Source organism: Crotalus tigris, unplaced genomic scaffold, assembly GCF_016545835.1.
Source record: "Crotalus tigris isolate CLP2741 ecotype Arizona unplaced genomic scaffold, ASM1654583v1 scf7180000023598.3388751, whole genome shotgun sequence".
Classification (NCBI taxonomy): domain Eukaryota; kingdom Metazoa; phylum Chordata; class Lepidosauria; order Squamata; family Viperidae; genus Crotalus; species Crotalus tigris.
Genome location: NW_024100068.1, coordinates 2,871,786 through 2,895,769, shown reverse-complemented (window position 1 = coordinate 2,895,769; position 23,984 = coordinate 2,871,786). Strand labels below are relative to the sequence as shown.

General features: G+C 42.9%; 1 protein-coding gene across 1 annotated transcript; it reads left to right on the top strand.

The window, feature by feature from the left end:
- Positions 1-1,003: 1,003 nt before the first annotated feature.
- On the top strand, positions 1,004-23,256 carry DACT1 (dishevelled binding antagonist of beta catenin 1). Its single transcript, XM_039319525.1, has 4 exons — positions 1,004-1,647; positions 17,457-17,589; positions 18,327-18,482; positions 19,349-23,256. The coding sequence occupies exons 1-4, from the start codon at positions 1,258-1,260 to the stop codon at positions 21,178-21,180; spliced, it is 2,511 nt and encodes an 836-aa protein (XP_039175459.1). The 5' UTR covers positions 1,004-1,257; the 3' UTR covers positions 21,181-23,256.
- The last annotated feature ends 728 nt before the right edge of the window (positions 23,257-23,984 follow it).

The following is a 23,984-nucleotide window of genomic DNA, read 5'->3' as shown; positions in this document are numbered from 1 at the left end:
TTAACCCCCCCCCCTCCTGGCCAACCTCCCATCCCAATACTAACCCTAGTTGACCTTGCTTACCATTCTACCACTTACTAATAGTTCAAAAGCTGCTACTTCCTTCTCTTCCATTTGTGGCTCCCAGTCTGCTCCCTATCAAATGACCAAATGATCCAACAGATATTAGATGCTTGGACTTCCATAAAATCAGAGATGATAAAGACTTTTGACAATCAGACTTGGTTTTCTCCTAGCCTTCTATTTTTTCCTTATCAGATAACAAAGGAGTGTTAACTATTGTGCTGAATGTTGTGGCATTGATCTGAATTAATCATCACACTCCTCAACCACATAATGGCATGTAAAATCCAGTGAGGACAATTTTTAAAAAGAAACTCTAAAAGGATATTTTAGAAATCCTTTCAGTGAGTGATGAATAAAAAGAAATATATAGATAGCAGAGATTCAGAGTAAATAAAGCAATACATGTGGGGAAAATGTATACAGATGAATGAAAGGCAGAAAGAAGAAAGGCAGACAGAGTGAATGAAAGAGAAAGAAAGAAAGAAAGAAAGAAAGAAAGAAAGAAAGAAAGAAAGAAAGAAAGAAAGAAAGAAAGAAAGAAAAAAAATTCATACAGAAACAGATGAGACTAACTAGGAATTGGGGTTCTGATCCTCACTAACCCTTCTTTGAAAGGATGAATTTGTGTTTCTGAAATATCTGAGGTGCAATCCCACCATGTAAAGAGAAAAGTCCATCAAGGAGGGAAACACGGGGCGGCCAAACTGCTCTTTGAAGCAGGCGGATGGATGCGCGCGATCCTGAGGAGAGCTGCTCCTCGGACCGCCTCTTGCCCGGCTGGTTTGAAAGGCGGAGAAGACGGAGGGGGCGAGGAAATGCAGAACAGCCGAGAGAGAAAGACAAACACAGAGACAGGCAGACAGAGAGAGAGAGAGAGAGAGAGAGAGAGAGGGAGGGAGAGGGGAGGAGCCGGGGAGGGAATAGGGGGATTGGAAGAAGGACGCCGAGTGATAGAGAGCCAGGCGGCGACGGCGGTGGCGGAGGCGAAGCGGGAGCAGCAAGGACGAAGACGGCGCAGGGTGCGGGCGGGGCAGCGGGGATGCGGCTGCCAGCAGGCTGCAGGCGCCGCACGGTTCCAGAGCGGCTGGGCTTCCCGCCCGCCGCGCGCAGCTGAGGGTCGGAGGCCCGAGGTTTGGTGCCGCTGCAGTGCCCTCCGTGCAGGATTCTGCCTGCGCTGAGCAGGGCTCGGGCATGAAGGCGAGTCCGGAGCCAGGGAAGCAGCAGCAACAGCCGGAGCAACAGCAGCAACAGCAGCAGGGCCAGGTGGCTGCGGCTGCGGCGGGTAAAGAGCCCGATCCGCGCTGGGCACGGGACGGCGCCAGGAGTGAGGCGACGGACGCGGAGCGGCTGCGCACCCGGGAGCGGCTGGAGGCCACGCTCGCCGGGCTGGCCGAATTGGAATTCCTGCGCCAGCGCCAGGAGCTGCGCGTCAAGCGGCTACTGGCCGCCGCGCCCTCCGCTTCCCTGGCCGGGAGCTGCTCCGGAGAAACGACGAGAGCCGTAGCAGGAGCCGGAGTCGCGCCGCGCAGCTTAGAAGAGAAATTCCTGGAGGAGAACATCCTGCTTCTGCGGAGGCAGCTGGTGAGCCGAGCCGAGCCCTGCCAGCGAGCCAAGGCGGTGGGCGCGATGCAGGGGCACAGCCAGACCAAACGGGGGAGAGGGGAGGCTGTGGGGGCTCCTGGACCTCATCAGCTGCGGAAGGACAGGGGCGGAGACGGGGCGCTTTGGTTTTAATTTACCCCAATTCCATACCGTTTGAAACAATGTGGGAAGCGTGTCTCTGAGCGTGTACAAAGCGTCTAGATAGATGCATGTGCTCTGCGCAGAAAGGAATTAGTTACCGTGGCTACATGAAATTCGGCCACTACTTCTTCGGGGTATTTCCCATTTCTCGTTACGGGAAAAGCTTTCTGTTTAGCCTTAGTTGCGCCAGGCCGGTTGCTGTGCAGATGAGAAACATGGCAGGGTCGTTGGGAAGAAGAGGGTTTGCAAAATGAGGGTCATTGCGTGGGTGGAGGTTTAAGATCTGCCAGGACCCTCCCAAGGTAAAGATACTCCAAGCTGTTAACAGTGGATCTTCCTCCCTGCCCTTCATATTGAGCAGTTTGAGTTTTGGGGCTCGGTGGAGACAAGAGGGCTGCTGGAAAGTGCAGCCTTTTCTGCTGTATCCTATGATGAAGACCCATAGGGGCACCAGCTTCCTCATTCCCTCTTCCCCTGAAGAAGAACCTTAGCAAAAATGAGGATGCCAGGGTGTCAGATGGAAGGAATGGTGAGGCAGATGCCAACTCATTTGTGAAATGGATGCCTTTGCTTATGCACGCACGAGGTGCTGAAAGTACCTTGAAGGTCTCCTTAGACCAGTGGTTCTCAACCTGTGGGTCGGGACCCCATTTGGGGTCGAACGACCATTTCACGGGGGTCGCCAAACCACGCTGTCCGCCATTTTTTCCCTTTTCCCTAGCTGTCCTACTCCCTCTTATTGGTGGCCACACCCACTTGGGGGTCACCACAACATGGGGAACTGTATTATGGGGTCACAGCATTAGAAAGGTTGAGAACCACTGCCTTAGACTCAGGGTCTGTGGCAGACAGACTGTAGGGAGGGAGGGTCTCCAGTGGAGTATTAAGAGGTCAGAGAGGGACCCCTGAAGCCCCTACCCTTGGAAATATAGAAACCGCCTCCTGTATATTTTGGTGGGAGCCCAGAAGAGAAAAGCCAGGAACTTTTAAGCAGTATATTTAAAGGCTGTTTCTCTGTTCCTAAAACACCACAGTTCCAAGATTGGATGTATAGAATATTAAGAAGAACCAAATTCTGTGTGGCCACCTTCCATAACTTTAATGATGGTCTCTTCTGAGCAGGATAGCTGGCCTCCTCCTTCCAGCCTTCTGCATCAGTGCCTGCCCTTGGCCCATCCTCTTTTTGCTAACAATAGCTGCCATACCTGTAGTATATGGTGATTAATTACTGCAGCTCCAAATGAGGGGCTTTTTGTCATCCCACTGCACTGAATGGGACCAGTGGGAATAACCTCCTTGCCCTTTAGGCTTTGGTGCTGCAGCTAGCTCAGTTTTTCCATTCGTTTACATATATGGGTGTGTGCATGTGTAAAGGCTTAAGAGGAGCCTCACAGGAGTCTGGTTGGGCATCAAGTTGCATATTAGATTGGCTGCTGAAGGGAATCAATTCACCTCCTGCAGATGCTGTTAATGTTGTTGATGTTGGCAGTCGACAAAAGCCGGTGCTGGACCGGGAAGAAAGCATTTATCTTATTGAGTTCCTGTCAGTGCTGCGGGAGCATATGTGGGATGCTTGCATTAATATAGTAGTGCAGCAGGAGGAAAGGACTTAAACGAATCCAGCCATCAGCTGAGTTCCATTGTTACTCTGCAAAATGGGTGCAAATGTACTTGACTTAAGCCATTGGAGATAATGGATGCTGTCCCTCCCCAGGAAACACCTTTGCTGCAAAAATCCTATAGAAATGAATAGGTGAGGCACTGAAAGTCAATAAGGACTCATTGCAGCACATTTAACACAGAGACTGCAAAGAGCTCAAAGGTGGGGGGGGGGGAATCAAAATTGAATGCTCAACTGGAATCTCATCCTAGTTCCTAGGGTGGAACAGTAGGAAAAGACCAGGCTGAGCTGAAGGGGTTAAACATGTCATCAGTTGGAGTCATTGTAGTTTCATAAGAGACCCAAGTCCAGCTCCCTATAAATACCATTGACCCATAATCCATAATCAAAAAGAAGGATTGTTAGAAATACAGTCTTGGGGCTGTTGCTTAAGCAGCCAATAAAAAGTGGTTGTGCCTGTGGTTTCTGTGCCACAAAGATCTGAGTTCCCTGGCAAGGTGAGGCGAGGTTTCTGTGCCAGTGTCAGTGAGGCAAAAACCAGAAAATAGAGGAAATGTTGCAGATGATACAAAGCTGACTTTGAACCTGATATTAAGGGTTGAGAGAATATGCAAAATTTAATACTTCCAAGAAACTTCTAGGAAATGGGGAAAAGACAGAATGTAGTAGAAAACTTGTTACAAACCCCAAAATGGTGATTTGTGAAATTCAGTGTTTACTATTCACCCTTATTTTTTTGGTCTTTATTTCTCTCCCTGGAAGAAGCCAGTGGCAATTCCCTTGAGTCTTGTTGTCGAGTAGATTCTGGATGTGTCTATGATGTCTCCACAGGAATCAAGCTCAATGTGAAGGAAATTTTATCCCCCTCAAGCACAAATCCCAACAGACACCATCATTTGCATGTCAATACTTTTAGAGATAAGAAGAACCTCATTTTGTGCTTTAGGATTTTGGTGGATTTGGTGCCAGTCAACTGCAATAGCTTTCCCTTCCCATACAAAAGTCGCATTTGAAATATCCCAACAGATCTGTTCCTGGGGCATTTGGGACTTTGGAAATATTCCATCTTTTCTTACAACCTTTACCAGTTGGCATCCAAGGAATGGAATTAGAATTCAGAAACTAGATGAGGCTAGGACAAAAATGATGTTTAATTTGTGTGTCAAAGAGAGCAGGCATGAATGTGATTCAGCTTATGTTTTACTGTCTGAGCCAGAAGCAGGAATACAAAAAGGTTATTTGCATGTTAATCATTCTAGCCATTCTCACCTATTAATATCCTCAGGAAAGAGATCAAAACAGGGAAGTAATTTGTTATAGTAAGAGGGTATTGGCTTGGAAATGGAAAGATGATTCTTCCCCCCTTTCTTACTTTGAGACCAATAGCTATGGGATTTGCATACATAAAGCTGGACCATAGCTGATTCAATATTTCACTAAGTCTGATTTGTAAATGACAGTATCAGTGGCAAACATGATGCTTAATTAAAAACTGAAGTGAATCCAGCTATAATACAAGTTGTATCTTTGTTTTAAGGAATGCAAAAGCTTTTTTCATTCCATGGTCCATATTTAGCCTCTAGATAACATGTTGAAGACCTATTCCAGAGACTGAATGTGGGGTTTGATTTAATAGCAATGTAATTAATATTAAATAATGAAAAAAAATGATTAAAGTTAATTAATGCACATGATTACTATCAATTCTCATCTGCAATATTATAAACTCTTATGGAGTCTCTGCTTCAAGGACAGTGTGGCAAACTGGAAAATGTCCAGAGGAAGTAACCAAAGAAGGTGAGGGGCCTAGCCACCAAGTAGCATAAGGACTTTTTTCAGGAGCTTAGTATATTAAGCCAAGAAATCTGATTATTTGAAGAGCTGTTAGTGTACCAATGAAACAAAACTATTACACAGAAGATAGGAACCTAATTAGTGTTTCCAAGTAAAATAACATTTAAAAACTTAATAATAATTTTAGTTGTTTAGTAGAGGAACAGATTTCCTCAAAAAAGTAGCAAATTCCCTTTTCACAAATTTTCATGTAAAGTTTGAGTAGTTATCTATCAAGAATGCAATCATAGCAAAAGACTTTTGGAAAATCTCCCTACTATGCAACCTAATTTGCTGCCAACCCCTGCTTTACTGAATTAACTGTAACTGAGTTCTGTCAAGATGCAATTCAGAGTGCTGGTTCTGACCCAGAAGTTCCTACATGGTCTGACCCCAAAGTACTTTAAAGCAGAGGTCCTCAACCTTTTGGGTACCAGAGACCGGTTCCGTGGAGAGAGGTTTTTCTGTGGACCGGAGAGTGCGTGGTTTTGTGTGCTGCCTGCATCTCGCGGATGGGGCTTTGCTTTTGCGGCCCGGTTGCTGGCATGCCACGGCCCAGTACTGGTCCACGGACCAAGGGTTGGGGACCCCTGCCTTAAAGAACATTTATTTCAATTAGTGCTGTGGCCTGACTGAGAACATGTCTGGAGAAGCTGCTTGTGGTCCTCCAGTTTTGTGAGGTGAAGGGGGCTAAGCCATAAAATTCCATTTTCCAATCATGGCATCCACACTCTGGAAAAACCTTATTCTGGAAGATAGGTTGCCTCCTACTTGGTGATGTTTACCAGAACTTAATGAAGAATGAACTCTTCCCAAAAAGTGACTGAAAACAGATTTTATTACTTAATTAATTAGTTTGTTGATATTGTGTATTATTTCGTTTAGTTTTATTTCGGATTTTCTGTTTTTGCAGTGGTTTTATGGTATTCGTAGTATGTAAGCTTTGTACTTTGTAAATAGTAATTCAATAGTACACCCATTCAATAAATAAATTAATATATATAGCTTGCTAAACCATAAACCATAGTTTACAAATCACAGTGGCTGAATTCAGACATTATTTTGCTAAATGGGATTAGTTTGAGCAAGGTTAGGGTTAGGTTTATAGATGCTACTGATCTATAAAGGTGTGCAAAATAGCGTTAGTTCTTAATGAGACTGCATCAGAATAACAGCGTTGGAAGGGACTGTGGAGGTCTTCTAGTTCAAGCAGGAGACCCTATACCAAGGGTAGGCAACCTCGGCTCTTTTATGACTCATGAACTTCAACTCCCAGAATTCCTGAGTCCGCTATGGGAGTTGAAGTCCATGAGTCATAAAAGAGCCGAGGTTGCCTACCCCTGCCCTATACCATTCCAAACAAATGGTTGTCCAGACAGTTCTGAAGGCAAGCCATTAATTGTTCTGTCAGGAAATTTCTCTATTTCTAGGTTAGTTCTCTCCTTGATTAGTTTCCATCCATTACTTCTTGTTCTGCCTTCAGGTGCTTTGGAGAATGGTTCACCCCTTCTTTATGGCAGACCCTCAACTATTGGAACACTGTATCATATCACCCCTAGCCCTTCTTTCACTAGATTAGACATATCCAATTCCTGCAACCATGTTTTAGCCTCCAGTCTTCTAATCATCTTTGTTGCCCTTCTCTGCACTCTTTCTAAAGTTTCAATCTACATAATATAAAGATCAGTCGTTATCATCAGGGTTAACATTCCAAATCAGAGATACAGGAATCCTTGGCTTCATCTTGTCCCCAACAATGACAGCTGCAGTTTGCCCTATCTTAGCGTGTCTTTTTTAACTTCATTCCATGTCTTAACTGCCATCCTTGCCCTTCAGAGACGGCTAGTTTGCCATGAGGTTTGCTATTGCATCTTCACTGGAAGTCCTTCTTCAGACAATAATGTGTGTTTCTTTTTGCTTTAATATTTTATTACTTTTGGGTGCTAAGCCATCCAGAGTCTTATAGAGTTGGGCAGCCTCTAAATTCAATAAATAAATATATAAAATAAGCAAGTAAATACTCCCAGCATTCCCAGTTTTTTTAAGGGTGGCTGAAGCAAATGTTGTCATTCATTAAGATTTGATCCCAGCCTTGAATTCAATTTGGATGGTGCAGAAGAAAAGAAAGAAAAAGAGCTGTGTATCACAGATATCAAGGCCAACAGATTCACAGATGGCATCACTTGAGACTACTTTTTCCCCCCTAAACTACTAAATTCTCAAGAGCTATCAGATTACTACTCCCAGTGCTTTTTTTCTAAAAAAAAAAAAAAAAAGGTGCCGGAACTCTGTTCTGGGCGTTCTATGAGAAAAAAAGCCCTGACTACTCCTATACTTCCCAGTCAGCTAGGTTACGGGAGTTATATTCCAACATATTTGAGGACATAAGATGGGGGAAGCTAATCTGATTTTGTTTAATTAGCATATTTCTATTCTGATTTTCTTCCATCGGGAAACTGGAAACATCATATATAGTGTTTCTAGATTATTTCCAGTCCCAAGACTGATCAAAGCTGACATTGCTTAGCTTTAGCAAAATATCCGCTTCAAGCAATGTTTTGAAATGCACTAGTGGTAAGGTTGTACTTTAAGTCAATTCTGCCCAAACAAGTTTACAAGTCAGCTTCTTGAGACAAATAGTGGATGTTGGAAATGAGGGACAGTTGAGCATAAATGGAATTAACAATCCTTGCCACTAAAGAGCAAAGGACAAATCATGAAGTCTAACGTATTTGCCAAAAATAGTATTGAATTGCTTTAACACTAAGAGTGAAATATGTCAGTTTAGGAATTTTAGATGGCATTAAGTAGTTCACAGTCATCCCAGATACAGACATTAAACCTGAAGCAAACTTTGGGAAGCATATGGGAAAGAGCTTGGTTGAAGAGGTAGGGTAAAGAGATGCTCTCTGGGATAAAGATAATAGTCCGCAGCTGAATAGTGAGCAGGTCAAGAGGCTCCCTAGGCTAGGAAGGGCCTCCCTAGTTTCTTGGGTTGTAAAAAAGATGGTGGAAGAAGAGTATTTTCCAGACTTGCAGGATTCTATTCGTGTAGCTCCTCAATACAGTAGAATTGGCTTATATGGCTGTGTTTCCTGTTTGGTCCAGCTGCTGAGGCTGACATCCTCGTAAACCAGAGTACTTTCTACTTCTAACTTCACTGATGAAAAATAGTTATGTGGCGATAGACTACGACTGCATTCTTGAAGACTTTAAGGCTTTAAATTCCAGCAACACCATGGAAGATCACCATCTATCAACTTGCTGCATATTTGGGGATATAAATTTCAAAGACTGTACCACAAGAATTTTTGGATGTACATCGAAGCTGTTTTAAGTATACCCCAAAATAGATGCGAAATGTAGATTGCACAGCTATATTGATGCCAGGGTTGGCTTCAGTTGTCACTGTGTGCAGACTCCAGCAAGATTTAATTTGTCTCCAAAGTGTGTGGGCTGGGATGCCAGCCATTCTGTGAAGCTGCCATCAATTATATAAAGCAATTATATTTTCCAGAAGGGAGAGAAACTTGTGAACAACCAGTAACCCTCATGTTCCTCTTCAGGACTGCTCCTTATATGTCTCTGCCACAGTTGCTGCTAAAGTTCAGTGGTTCAGTTTGTTGCCCAAATTTATTTATTTAACAATGTTATATATTGTTTCACTCATACACTTTGACAGTTTACAATACAGTATGTCTACAGCTTACAATATAGTTTACAATACAATAAAGCAAAAACATGAGAGCCCATCCATATTAAAACAACAAAAATATAGTAGTCATTTATCAAGTATGTAATTACAAGTATGGTCTAATTTGCCTTGTGATATATCATCATGGAGGATGCAAGGCATAAGTGTAGAGGCAGAAAATTATTATGGAGAAGGATTGTCTTCATTACCACATTTCCTGAGCTGAGGATGGAATGGGGTCTTATATCTCTCTATTCACAAATACATAAGCCAGGCAGATGCCCACTGGAGCCAAGCCATAAAGGGCTTTATAAGTAAAAAATCAGCATCTTGAATTGGACTCTAAGATCTGTTGGTAGCCAATAAAGCAACCAGAGAATCAGAAAATGTATTATATCAAAATAATGGTTTGTTTCTACTAGCTTTCTACTCACTGTGCTTTGTAACAGTTTTTCTTGGATTGTTTTCAAAGATAGCTCTATCTACAGCGGATTAGGCATGAGTTACAATGGCCAAGGCTTCACAGCCATGTAGGACTGTAATTGCCACAATTGGCTGAAGACCCTCAGCTGCAGCTTCCGCCTACTTTCCCACCAGGAACCAAAGATCCAGAAATTCCCAATTATGAACTTGCTCCTTCTATGGGAGAGCAACTCGGCAACAATTGCTGGGGTTATGAGCTGTGCTGGCGCAGTGGTTAGAATGCAATACTGCAGCCTACTTCTGCTGACTGCCAGTTGCCTGCAGTTGGCAGTTCAATTCTCACCGGCTCAAGGTGGACTCAGTTTTCCATTCTTCCAAGGTTGGTAAAATGAGGACCCAGATTGTTGGGGACAATATGCTGACTTAGAGGGGGCTGTAAAGCACTATGAAGTGGTATATAAAGCTAGGTGCTATTGCTATTGCAGTCGTAGTCTATCGCCACATAACTATTTTTCATCAGTGAAGTTAGAAGTAGAAAGTACCCTGGTTTATGAGGATGTCAGCCTCAGCAGCTGGACCAAACAGGAAACACAGCCATATAAGCCAATTCTACTGTATTGAGGAGCTACACGAATAGAATCCTGCAAGTCTGGAAAATACTCTTCTTCCACCATCTTTTTTACAACCCAAGAAACTAGGGAGGCCCTTCCTAGCCTAGGGAGTGCGTGTTCCTGGATGAACAGTAATTCCATTCTGCTGGAATTAAGAGTGGTGGTTATCCTTTACAGCTGGACTGAGAAATGGCTTCTTCAAAAGAGGTCAGACCACTGATTCCTTCAAGGCTAATAGCAGGTTGCCATCCTTCCAAAAACATTTACCAGTTCATGAATCCAGCTTAACAGGCCCTTCCCCCATACTTGTGTCTGAAGAAATGGGGGAAGAGCAAGGATGCAATCTGTTGTTGGATGGGCAAATCCTAATCACTTAATTGGTTTTTAAGCATTGGATGAATTCCAGATAAGCATTACAAGATAGATACATGATAGCAAAGTTACAACATTTTCAGGTTGCAATGCTCAAAAAAACCCTTGTTTTCATTTTTTAACTGTTTCCAAATGCTTAATGTTGTTTTGTAGAATTAATATTCCCCCCCCCCCCCTCATCACATAACAGTGCAGCCTTCAACTCATGCAAAAATAAAGAGTAACCAATGCCTGCTCTGAATTTCTTCAGACATTTGCTGGTTTTAAAGACATAAGAGAGCAACTTTTTGTTGTTGCCAGCGCAGGTGAGGCAAAGATTGATGGATGTGTGGGACAGGCTTAGTGTGCATATGGCTGGAGTGGAAGAAAGCAGCTTGTTCTTAGGCAATTATTGCTTTCCGGGCCTTGAGTCCAAAGAGGTGGAAATGAAAAGGTGCAATCTGTCCAGCTAAGTTTTGGGAACCCAAGAGACATTTGCAGTGGAGCAAAAAAGGCAAGGATGCCTAGGTCCAGTCCGGGTTCATTGTAGCAGAGATAAATAATCTTGTACTATAAATCTAGTGAAATAGCAATAGAGCAGAATCAAGCAAAGTTCAGAAGGCCAAATGAGCAAACTAAGGGAGGGCCCTGGACCCTTCAAGGAGAGATTGAACAAAAGACTGTAAAAACAAGTTGGGGCTGGATTTCCTTTTGACCAAGGGTTTTTTAGAGCACTTCAAGCCGAACAGTGTTCCTGAACTCTTAAAGAAGAATCATCTCTTCTGTGAAATTCTTGGCCCATCCTTCACTGAGCTCTTCTTTAAAGCCTTATATTCTGCAACATCCTGTTCATTGTTCCATCATTCAGCCTCACTGCTGTTTTGGAACACATGAGAGTTGTATATTTTCAGCACCAGTGTTTGTGTTGCAAGTTGTAAAGTAGGGAAAGAAATTGGTTGTACCATATCCCCTGGCTAGCTCAGACAGAGACAGCTCCTCACATCCACATCCCCATGCTCCTCTTCTGATAAGGATCTATCTGTCTATCTTTAGAGTTTGGAGTATGGAGCCTTTCAGTCTCACATTGGACCTAGGATGGGATTGCCTGGGGGCAGGAAATAATGTCTCTCCCAGCAATCCTAGATTAGTCTTCTCCCTGTGTAATTCTGGATTGCAATAGAAGAGATTAAAACTCAGTTGCAGTAGCAGCTATTCAACCTCCAGCTCTGCAATCTCCCATGTTGTGTTCATTAAACAATAGGTATCCATTTTTAGAACATCCGTTTTAATTTAAAACTGCTGTCAAATTTAACATTTTTAAAAGATGTATTGCATACTGATGAACAAATCTTGCTCAATATACACTGAAACAGCCCCATTTTGAGATGCTTTTGAAATAACGAAAAAGTGAGATAAAGGTTTTATTAGTAGATATCATTTGGTATTGAGGAGGATGCTGATTAATCTCAGAAAGGTGAGCTGGGATACACATGGTTAGTACTTAAATGGCACCTCACATCCTTGCTAGGATTATAGGCTAAGCCAGAAAGTCAGTGACGGTGAACATCCCAGAAAAAAACAGTGCCAATCCATTTCTACACAGCCTCTAAGAAAACAACATACAAACTTAGTTGAACTTGACTAGAAGAAGGAATTGGGTATGTCTAGTTTAATGAAGAGAAGGACGAGGGAGGACATGATGTTTCAATATCTCAGGGGCTGCCACAAAGAAGAGGGAATCAAGCTATTTTTTAAAGAGCCTGAAGGCAGGACAAGAAACAACGGATGGAAACTAATCAAGGAGAGAAGCAACCTAGAACTAAGGAGAAACTTCCTGACAGTTAGAACAATTAACCAGTGGAACAACCTGCCTTCAGAAGTGGTGAATGCTCCAACACTGGAAGTTTTTAAGAAGAGACTGGATAGCCATTTGTCTAAAATGGTATAGGGCACAGGTGTCAAACTTGCTGTGTCACGTAATGAATCATGTCATATCGTGAGTTTTTTTGCATTGCTGAAACTGGGATGGGCACGGCCTCCATATGATGCAATCGACCCACGGGCTGGCAGTTTGACACCTCTGGTATAGGGTTTCCTGCCTGAACAGGGGGTCAGGTCCCTTCCATCATCATCATCATTATTGCTTTAATTGTTCTTTACTCTGCTTTTGTGATCAGTAATGTTCATCTACTGAGTATTTTGATATCATAATTGCAACTGGACTGGCACGGATAGGGCCAAGCTTATGACACGCGTGTCCTCTATCCATGTCAGTTTGTCAGAACTGGATCTGGAGCTGTTGGGAGTAATGGAGGTTTACAGTATTTGTGACTTTCTGTTGTTGCTTTTGAGAATGTTAAATTATGCTATGCATACACAATTTTACCTTCTTACTGAATTAATTCATTTTCTAGATTCTCACAATAAACCAAATCATAAATTAATCAAATAGGTTGAGTTTGCATAATCCCCTAAGCTAGGGGTCCCCAACCTGTGGGCTGCGGCCCAGTATTGAGCTGTGGGCTGCTGACCACTGGGCTGCAGGATAGGCTGACCAGTACATGCACGTGTGCGCACCCCCCAATCATGCTAGTGCTGTGGCTGCGTGGTTCAAAAATGGGCCGCTTCTGTGCCTTTGGGCACAAAAACAGGACACTGCTCCTTGGGGTGCGAAAACAGGCTGATGCTGCACTGTGGGGCGCGAAAATGGGACACCGCCGTGCTGTGGGGCGCAAAAATGGGATGCTGCACTGTGCAAAACGGGCCAACGCTGTGCCTCGGGGCGCAGAAATGGTGCTGTGCACAAGAACACAAGCACTAGCCGTGCCCCATTTACATCATGCGCATGCTTGCAGCCCTGTGCTTCCCCCTCCCTTTCCCTCCGGTCTGCCAATCAAAAAAGGTTGGTGATCTCTGCCCTAAGCTACAAAAAACTGAATCCATAGTAATGTTATCTCAGCATAGCATGTTGAATGAATGAATTTGCAATTTAACTGTCTTGATGTACATTTTGGTTACACAGGATGGTCAAAAGGCAAGAGGGTACTGATCAAAGATTTCCCCTTATATGTCTCATGAGGCACATAAAAAAGAATAGAGTTTTGAACGCATAGTATGGCCACCATCTGGATTTCTCTCTCTCTCTCTCTCTCTCTCTCTCTCTCTCTCTCTCTCTCTCTCACACACACACACACACACACACACACACCCTTGTAGACACTTCTGGGGGCATTTAACTAATCAGGAAAAAGCAGCTGGAAAATAGATTTGAACTGAAGTGAGGAATTGGACGGGAGAGTGCACTGCTAGAATTGCCCTTTACGTAGCGATCAAGCACACATTTTGCATACATGCACATATATATCATTGGCATTGCTATAACAGGGTTATCCTTAGGGTGTGAATAGACGCCGAAGATGTTTGCTTTCTCTCTGTAACTGCCCTTACCCTGCCAAAAGGGTGAGAAGAGAGAGAGATCGCAGAAACCTTTGTGAATGGGGTTTGGGTAACACAGGGAAATATTTCCTCTCTCCTTCAGGCAAATGGGAAAAAAAAATTATACTCATTGAATGGAGGAAGAAGGCCTATATTCAATGAGGACTTCTTTCATTAGGAAAAGGTTTTTTATTGTACTTATTAATTAGATTTTTATCCCTCCTTTATTACTTTATAAGTAACTCAAGGCGGTGAATGTACCTATTAATCGTTCCTCCTCCTGTTTTCCTAACAACAACCCTGTTAAGTGGATGGGCTGAGAAAGAGTGACTGGCTCAGTCACCCAGCCAGCTTTCCTGCCCTAGATGGGACTTGAACTCATGGTCTCCTGTTTTCTAGGCCAGCACCATAACCACTACACCAAACTGGTTCTCTTTTCCCCTCCCACTGCACGCCAATGGATGAACACGCTCTATTGGATTGCATAACAAAGACATCTACTCCTATTCTCTGCTTCCAAGCTTTCTCATAGACCAGGGCAGGGGTAGGCAACTTTGGCTCTTTCATGACTCGTGGACTTCAACTCCCAGAATTCCTGAGCCAGCATGGCTGGCTCAGGAATTCTGGGAATCGAAGTCCACGAGTCATAAAAGAGCCAAGGTTGCCTACCCCTGTCATAGACCAAGAGTGGCTTTGGAGAAAAAGTGAAAAATATGTGGATTTCCCTCCCCCCCAAGTTGGTCAAAAATTGTTCCATAAACCTGTATGCTGTCAGGTGACAATGAGAGCCTGCAAAAACCTTGAGCATCTGCCTCTTAAGTGACACTTCAAAAGTGCTTCCACATTCACAAGTGGCGTCCAAATGGCCTTGGACTATTAAGTGTTTCCGAAGCTGCCCTTGAATGACAGCATGCTGAGAATCAGAAGGGTTGACACATTTAGCCTGCTAGATGGAACCCTATAAGGTGGTGAATTCCCCATTTTTCTTTTTTCTGTGCTTTTTCAGAGAAATAAAATGCTAGAAGATACAGAGTATATACATAAAATAAGAGCTTTGTGCAACAGTGTTATTGAGGGATAGGTATAATTATGAGATTCAGCAGGAAAACTGATTGCTTTGACCTGAAGTTAATGAGCTTATTTTAAACTCATTTCATAACACTATGCATGAAGAGTATCTTTTACTTAAACAGCTCTTATTGCTTCAAGCAACCAATCCTTTCCTCTAACTGGGGATGAAGGGGATTACTACTTGGGTTTCAGGTGTAATGATCTAGTTCTAATCACAATGACATCACTTAACAAGGATATACAATCATAATTTGCCATTCAAGGAGCATGGGCTAATATCTAGCCTCAACTATTTAACCAAGATACCTGTCTTGGGTTGTTTATTTTGCAGAAGAGCAGAGCTGGGAATTCTGCCAGTTGTAACCCAGCACATCTGGAGGGTGCCAGACTTGGGAAAGCTGTATTATAAGAGTAAGCCTGTAATTCTATGCAAGTTCAGGAAAAGGTCAGCAAGGGTTCAGGGTTTAACTACCTTGAATGAAACTCAATTTCTTGCCTCATTTTTAAAGGCTATCCTTTCCATTACAAAATACATCCTTCTGTGAACTTATAATAAACATTTGCAATTATAACCTTGCTTAAGTCTAAAGCAGTGGTTCTCAACCTTTTTAATGCCGTGACCCCCAACCGGTCGTAAGTCGAGGACTACCCAACCGGTTGTAAGTCGAGGACCCAACCGGTTGTAAGTCAAGGACTTTCCCTGCCCAGGAGCGCTGCGCATGCGTGGTGCCATCCCCTGTGCTGGCCGAGGCGTAGCTGGCAAGCGGTAGAGACGGCGCAGGCCGACCACCGGCTGGGCCACCAGCTGGCCCAGCCCAAGGGAGGTAAGGCACCCGCCGGGCCCCACGCGCACCAGCAACCCTCCCTGTGCCCGCCGGCCTCCCACCTCCCACCCCTGGCCCTCTTTTACTCACATTTTTAGTAGTTGCTCAGCAGGGAGGGGTGGAAACTTCCAGACAGCTCGCCTTCGCTGCAGACAACTTGCAGCACCGTTTGCAGAATGGGACTTTTGGCGGGCTCAGCAGGGCAGAGACAGCCTGGACAATTCCTATTGGCTTTTGAAAGCCAATAGAATTAGACTCTATTCAAGAGAGTCTATTCTATTGGCTTTCAAAAGCCAATAGAATAAAAGGGAGTAGCACAGCTAAGGAAAAGGGGGGGAAAATGGCGGACTGCGTTGTTTGGCGACCCCCGTGAAATGGTCGTTCGACCCCAAATGGGGTCGCGACCCACAGGTTGAGAACCGCTGGTCTAAAGCCTTATCCATGGGCTAAAAATGGAGCATCGGTGTTATTGCATAAATATTGTGTGCATTAACCTTCCCTCCATAATTAAAATGGTTTCCATTAATCAAGAGCTTGGTTTTACAAGACAGAGTTAACTTGGTCACCTACATGAGTCCAGTGCCACAACTAGGGGACGTTTTCGAGTTTCCAAAGCTGGAATACCACTGTGCAAAGACTTTCAGCCACAGTGATTCTGAGGGCAGGAAGGATCTAGAAAAGAGCATCGGAAAATGACCTAATTCTTGGCTGGGTTCCCATGGAGCATGCTTGAAAGTCAGCTTGTTTGCTTGCTTGCTTGCTTATTCATTAAGTGAATGAATTTATATAGCCAGGGGCTTAAAGATAGGATAAACGACTGAGCACAAATATAGAGAATTTGTGAACTTCAGAAAATACCAGAAGCAAGCCAGTTTTAGAGTGGGGCTGTTTGGAGGCAGAATGTTAATTTTGGGAGCGTATGTCAATGAGTACAGGTAATCCTCAACTTACAACTACAATTGAGCCCAAAGTCTTTCTCACTAAGTTGTTAAGTGAGTTTTGCCCCATTTTACAACCTTTCTTGCCACCGTTGTTAAGTGATTCACTGCAGTTGTTAGTTTAGTAACACGATTGTTAAGTGAATCGGACTTACTCATTGACTTTGCTTGTCAGAAAGTCGCAGAAGTTGAACACATGATCCCAAGGTACTACAACTGTCATAAATATGAGTCAGTTGACACATGGATTTGATCATGTGACCATAGGGATGCTGCATTGGTCGTAAGTGTGAAAAATGGTCATAAGTCACTTTTTTCAGTGCCGTTGTAACTTTGAATGATCACTAAATGAACAGTTGTAAGTTGAGGATTACCTGTATTCAGCCATTTGATAAGATGAAATAAGAGAAGGGAATAGTCACAGATCCATAAACACAATTGCCACTGGTTCTCAGAAATACAATTCTGGTAACAATTGGAGAAGATAGTTCAATATTACCTATTAGAAGAGTAATCTCTCTTTCTTAACAAAAGGAGTCTTGGATTTGTAAATGGAAACCAAAAGTATGTCGTACATAATAAGTCTATGCTGTTTTTGTGTGTGGTACCCTTGCACACTCAACTCCTTTCTTATTTGTGGTTTATGCATGCAATACAAAATAGTATAGAGGGAAAACATGTTGCCTTTGGCACAGGAAGTAAAAAAGCCAAACTAGAAACTACTAGAAACAATATTTGTTTAACAGAATCTAGTAACAATGGACTGGTTTATGTTTTTGCTATATGTGTATTCTTTCTGAACCTATCATATACTGAAATCAGTTTTCACTCTGGCTATTATTTCAGAACTGCTTAAGAAGAAGAGATGCTGGCTTATTAAACCAGTTACAAGAACTGGACAAACAGATCAGTGATTTGAGGCTGGATGTTGAAAAGACAACAGATGAACATCTTGACATGGATAGCCGTCCCAGTTCGGGTAAGCATCTTATGTAGCTAAGCTAGACTATGATAATCAACAGACTTTAGGTCTTGTAAAAGGGGGCATGCGGCATTCTGTGGGTGCCCAGGCATCTAGGACATTCCTAAGTATGGTCCACAGAACTCCAGTATTAAATAAAAACTTCAGATGCCTTCCATCTTGCATGGAAAAGGCAACGGCCAAGGAATTATATCCCACAGAGAACAGTTATCCTGTAAGGAACAAGCTGAGAAAGCTGCAGCCAAACTCTGCTTGATCAGATGACATGAATTATAGCTACAGAGCCTTAATTTAGGTCCAGTTATAGTTGGAAGTGCAGTTATTTATACAGAAACTGAAGGATGTCTATACTGTTTCAAATGAAGCCTCCCTTTACTTCTACTGGCCTTTATATCTGACAGCTATTGCTTCTAAAGTCTTATATTTCAGGACATCTGCCAAAGAAAAAGTCAGTGGTAGCCACTATTCAGATGTAGCATTTGACATTTATTTAGTAAAAGAAACGGGAGATTACTAGGTGCATTGTTTCATTAAGAGGTAGATGTGGGATCTAGTCTCAGATTTATCAAATTGCTACATTCTCTCTAGTCCATCTCATTTTTTTAAACAAACTCCCACTTTATTTGGAATGAGGCTTTAGGTTCAGGAGGAGTATGCTAGATTATTCCCCTATTCCTTCCTCATGCTACTAACCACAAGCTGCTTTAATGGATTCTTTTGGTTTTTTTTAATAGGGTTTTATGAGCTGAGTGATGGGGCTTCTGGATCTCTCTCCAACTCATCAAACTCTGTTTTCAGTGAATGTTTATCCAGTTGTCACTCCAGTACTTGCTTCTGCAGCTCTTTGGATGCATCTTTGAGTGGCTCTGATGGACGGCCCAAGTCTGCAGGTATAGCAAGAATTTCTAATACCCAGGCATGTTTAAGATTACTTTCCTTTGTGCATATGCCAGGGTGCTCGTGCAACCCACCAAGTTAGCCACTGGGGCTATTCTGGGCCCTGATCAGCCTTGTCTTTGTTGTTCCTGGTCAATAGATCTGGGATAGAAGGCAAAGATAGCATTATTATATATGAGCTTCTACTGAGATGATGGCTGTTGGATAAATAGCACTGGATCTAATGATCCAACAGATCAGTTGCTATGTTCATACAACACACTAAACTAACAACATTTTGATCTATTGTATGAAGCCAGACACTGTAGCTTATGAACCATGGTTTAGAACAATATTTTCTGTGGGCCAATCATGGTTTACTCAGTAAATGATGATTAAACAAAATATGGCTCAGCCCTGATTCCATATTCTCATTTCCCCCCAAGTGTAGCTGATATGGGATTAAGAAATAGGTTGCAGCCACAGGTTGGTAGCCGAAGGATAGAGAGAATTAGGACATATCTTCAGCCCCACCTTTATATCTTTTCTTTTTTAAGTGAATTACAGCAATTTGGTAGGGAATATTATAAGAATAATATGCACATAAAATTAAAGCTCTTCATTTGCATTGTATTTTTATTTGCATTCTGTCTCAAATCTGTGAGCTAAGGGGATCATCTTCAGCTTTGAACTCTTTATAAATAAGTTGAGATAGGAATTGCCAGTCCAGATTTTATAGAAAATAGTATCGTTAACTATTGCAGACATGTATTATGATTAATCCAAATGATGATAATTGCAATAGTGGAAGTTATTATTTCTACTTTCAACTCCAAATGTTATTCCTTACTTATTTCATCCCCACTTCATTGAATTTCAGATTTCATCAGCTGGCTGGAGCAAAACAAAGGAATCCAACAAAATGACCAAGCAGGGGTGGCCTCCCCATCAATGCCACAGTCAGATTCTTTCGACATTGTTGCAGATGTACACCCAAAATACCAGTGCGATCTGGTGTCTAAAAATGGAAATGATGTATACCGTTATCCTAGCCCTTTACATGCTGTTGCAGTGCAGAGCCCCATGTTTCTTCTGCCGGTGACCAGTTGTCCCCCAAGAGAAGTAGAAAGAACCAGTGACAATGCTGTGGATGTTGAACCGGAACTCAGCTCAGAAAAAACAGTGGATTCTTGTCTTTCACATGCTTCTCGTTCTCCGTCCTGTCCTCAACCCAACAGGAAAATGGATGGATATATTTTAAGCCTTGTGCAAAAAAAGGCACCTTCAGTTAGGACCAATAAACCAAGAACGAATTTGAATGCAGACCTGGCCAAGGGGATTTTGAGACATGGAAGCTTGTGTCTTCGGCAGATGGTTAGTGCTGCGCCTAGCAACACCACTAACATTAAGAATCTCAATCAGCCACTTTCACATTCCAGTGGAACCACTCTCGCTCTAGATAGCATTGCCTTTTCTCCCATAAAGCAGAATTCAAGGGAAGTAGAGCATATGGAGTTAAAAAAGATACCTGCGCCTGCTGTTTTCCTGCCAAATGCTAATAATGATCAAAGCAAGGCCCCAATGAAAAATGTCAAAACTCAAGAAGTGATGCAATCCCCTGTGACTAAGAGTGATGCTCCCAAGGAAAGTGGTCAACTCTTTTTGATATGTCCTAAACAAAGCCCAGGACAGCACGTAACACCCTTGAAAGAAAAGAAAGCTGTCCAGCTTCCCAAAAAGCTATCATTTAAGAGTAGTGGGATGCAGTCATCTTGCTCTGTTTTGTCAGGTCAGGAGAGCAGACCGTTGGTGGAATTTAAGAGTGAGGGCTCATCATTTCAGAGTCTGGAGGAGGGATTGCTAGTGAATGCCCAGTTCATACCTGCTCAGCCACAAACAGTCAGACTTCACAAAGGCACCAGGAGTGTCAAAATTCTCAAAGGTTCTATGGTGAAACACAAATCTCATCTTGTCACAGTGCTGGAAAATGGACCTCAGACTGGACGGGAGAAGGCCAAATCTGTGGGCAAAAAGTGTCACTTCCTGGATGAATTGGATACAAATAAGAAGCCAAGAAAGACTACTTTGAGAGGGAAGAAAGGTCTCCATCTGCAGCCAGATGCCAACCATTTGAGTCGTCAGCCAGGCGTACTCAAGTCTGTGCTGAGGCCCCATGGTCATAGCAGAGAACCAGTAGTTGCCAAGCCCAAGCACAAGAGAGCTGATTATCGGCACTGGAAACTCTCTGCAGAGGTATCTTACGAAGATGCCCTTAGGCGGGCCAGGAGGAACAGGAGAGAAGCTGGAGGAGTCTATTCACAGGTTCCGCATCCTTATATTAGCCCCTATGCCTATGTTGCTAGTGACTCAGAATACTCAGCTGAATGTGAATCTCTCTTCCACTCCACTGTAGTGGACACCAGCGAGGATGAAAGGAGCAACTATACCACCAATTGCTTTGGGGACAGCGAGTCCAGCTTAAGTGGAGTGGAGTTTGTTGGTGAAAGTACAACCACCAGTGACTCTGAGGAAAGCGGGGGCCTCCTCTGGTCCCAGTTTGTTCAGACACTTCCCATCCAGGCAGTGGCTGCTGCTTCGGAGCTCCATGAAAATGCAGCCAAAGCCTTTGTTAAGATTAAAGCATCCCATAACCTTAAGAAGAAAATCCTTCGTTTTCGGTCTGGTTCTCTCAAACTGATGACTACTGTCTAAATGCATATAAAAAACAAATGATAGCAGCAATGATAATATCTCTTCCTATTGGCGAGACGCATATATGTAAGGGAAGTGAGTATCAGGATTCTGGCGGGTCTTGGGGACATTTTTCCAGGACTTGGGAGCTGTGCAGCTATGCTAACTCCAAGAGGGCCCTGTCATCAGAACTGCCTGCCTTAACATTTCGAAGAGCAGAGCAAGCAACTTTTCTGTGACAGAGTGCACATGTTTGTGTATGTCTACTTTTTGGGCTGAGGACTATAGAGAGATCAAGCAAGTGAGGGAGAGCATGTCCTGCAAGGTGATAATGCTGTGCCTGGTCAAGGTTTCCACATCTTTTCCAGCTTCAGAGGTTGGATAACCACTCTAAGGTTATACAAGGTGAAGGAATGACAGCATTTTGGGGACAGGGCTAAATGTGGGAACCTTGTTTGGGGGAGAATTTAAGTGTTTTGAGGGAATTTTAAAAGGTAAAATCTTGCAGAGATTTAAGTCATCTATTTTAGACCTTGAAACCTCCAAAAAGGGAAAGCTGACCTTAAAAATCCTCCAAACAATATCATAGAATGAAAGTTTCTGTTTAGTTCATTTTAGGGGAATCTGGGGGCAACATATAGACTATTGGCACAGTCCAGATGAGTCAGCCTCTGATTTAAACTTGGAAACAAACCCTTATAATAACAGAATATTGGGCAAATTTTATCTCCTTCTTCTGATGCACCATTTTTATTATGACAAGGGCTTGCTTTGGAGAAGGAGAGACTCACCTCTTTTAAGTTTCCAGACTTCCCATTCTCACTTGCCTTAAGCAGTCAGGCAAGTGGCTACTTACAAGACTTGGAGTAAGCAGAGAACAGAAAGAAGAATCTATGGCAGCCTTTTCTAACCTGATACTTTCCAGTGTGGGGACTGCGATTCCCAGAATTCACAGCCACCAGGAAAGGCAGCAATTCAGTCCATTAGAGAAGGTTGCTCTATATGGACCATTTTTTGACTCTCTGGTGCTGCTGCTTTTGGTAATCTGCCAAAAATGTCTTATGAAGATATGACCGACACATATCTGCCTACATAAACAAAACAAGGTGCTTCTTGTAAATAATTTTTCTAGAATGCTTTTTTTAAGGCAGGTATTTAAGTCTTAATGGACTGCTTAGTTAATGTCACCTGAACCTCCATATTTTTGAGTCAACACTAGTGCCTTTTAAGTGGTGAGGACAAAAGCCACCATGCTAGTTTTCAAACAAAGAATTAAGACGCCAGTTTACTGCTTGGGCTGATTGAGATGCAGAGAAATGGAAGAATTAACGACTAAATGTTGATTTAAAAACAGTGTTAGAAACATCAGTGTAAAAAGAGGGTTAAATGAAATGCAGGATACACATTTTTTAAATAAGCAAACTTGGTAAGGATTGTGTTGATTTATGCAGCATCATTGATTAACACAGAAAGTCTCTGCTTCAGATAATCTGCATCATCACAGACTTTTTATATTTAGAAAAAAAAGTATTTTCAAGATTTTGCTTGACACCTCCTTATATGCAAATTAGATTAGTTATTCACATTGTTCAGCATTGTCTATTCTGAATTAAAACTACCTTCAGAGTCTTGAGCAGAGGTTTTTCCCCATTACTTCCTCCTGGATGATTTTTAAATGTAGAGGCAGGGATTGGACTGCCTTCAAAAGGAAAAACCTCAGCACTGAGCCATAACCACCTAAAGCTGCCTTGAATTTAGATCATGATCCATCTAGCCCTCTGCTCTGTGATTTTCCCAGTGTTACTTTCTAACATCCGTAAGAGGTTGGGGATTTGGGGCAGTTGCTCTATCTCTTGAATTACTGTATCCATCTCTTACCAATGTGCACAAATTATTGAATACTAAATTGGATTAGGAGGCGGCAACCCAAAGAGTGAGATAAGGGAAGAAAATGACATAAACTTCAAAATCCTCTAGGACAGTGGTTCTCAACCTTTTTAATGCCGTGACCCCAACCGGTCGTAAGTCAAGGACTACTCAACCGGTCGTAAGTCGAGGACTACTCAACTGGTGCAGCACCGTTTGCAGAATGGGATTTTTGGCGGGCTCAGCAGGGCAGAGACAGCCTGGACAATTCCTATTGGCTTTTGAAAGCCAATAGAATTAGACTCTATTCAAGAGAGTCTATTCTATTGGCTTTCAAAAGCCAATAGAATAAAAGGGAGTAGCACAGCTAAGGAAAAGGGGAAAAAATGGCGGACTGCGTTGTTTGGCGACCCCCGTGAAATGGTTGTTCGACCCCAAATGGGGTCTCGACCCACAGGTTGAGAACCACTTCTCTAGGACGTGGAAGCTGCGCCCACGCCATTGCTGGCAATGGCAAAACTATCTTGATACGTTGTGCGATGTCATGTGACGTCACGAATTTGACATGTCTGCTCTAGGATTTAGATGTGTTTTGAAGATCTGCCTTCTGCCATTTAAGCTTCCTTTATTAATCTTGTAGAAGTTCAAGCACAATAAGGATCTTTAAGGAGGGAACTTGAAAAACAGGTAGTCCCTTGACTTACGACGACAACTGAGCCCAAAATTTCTGGGTTACTAAGTGAGACATTTGTTAAGTGAGTTTTGCCCCATTTTACAACTTTTCTTGCCACAGTTGTTATATGAATCACTGCAGGTATTACGTTAGTAACATGTTAAGTGAATCTGGCTTCCCCATTGACTTTGCTTGTCAGAAGGTCGCAAAAGGTGATGACATAATCCTGCAACCGTCGTAAATACAAGCCAATTGACCATGGGGATACTGCAATGGTCATTAAGTG

Coding starts and splice junctions, on each gene's coding strand:
- DACT1 (XM_039319525.1), top strand. CDS start 1,258: ATGAAGGCGAGTCCGGAGCCAGGGAAGCAGCAGCAACAGCCGGAGCAA. Junction 17,590..18,326: donor GGATAGCCGTCCCAGTTCGG/GTAAGCATCTTA, acceptor TTTTTTTAATAG/GGTTTTATGAGCTGAGTGAT. Junction 18,483..19,348: donor TGGACGGCCCAAGTCTGCAG/GTATAGCAAGAA, acceptor ATTGAATTTCAG/ATTTCATCAGCTGGCTGGAG.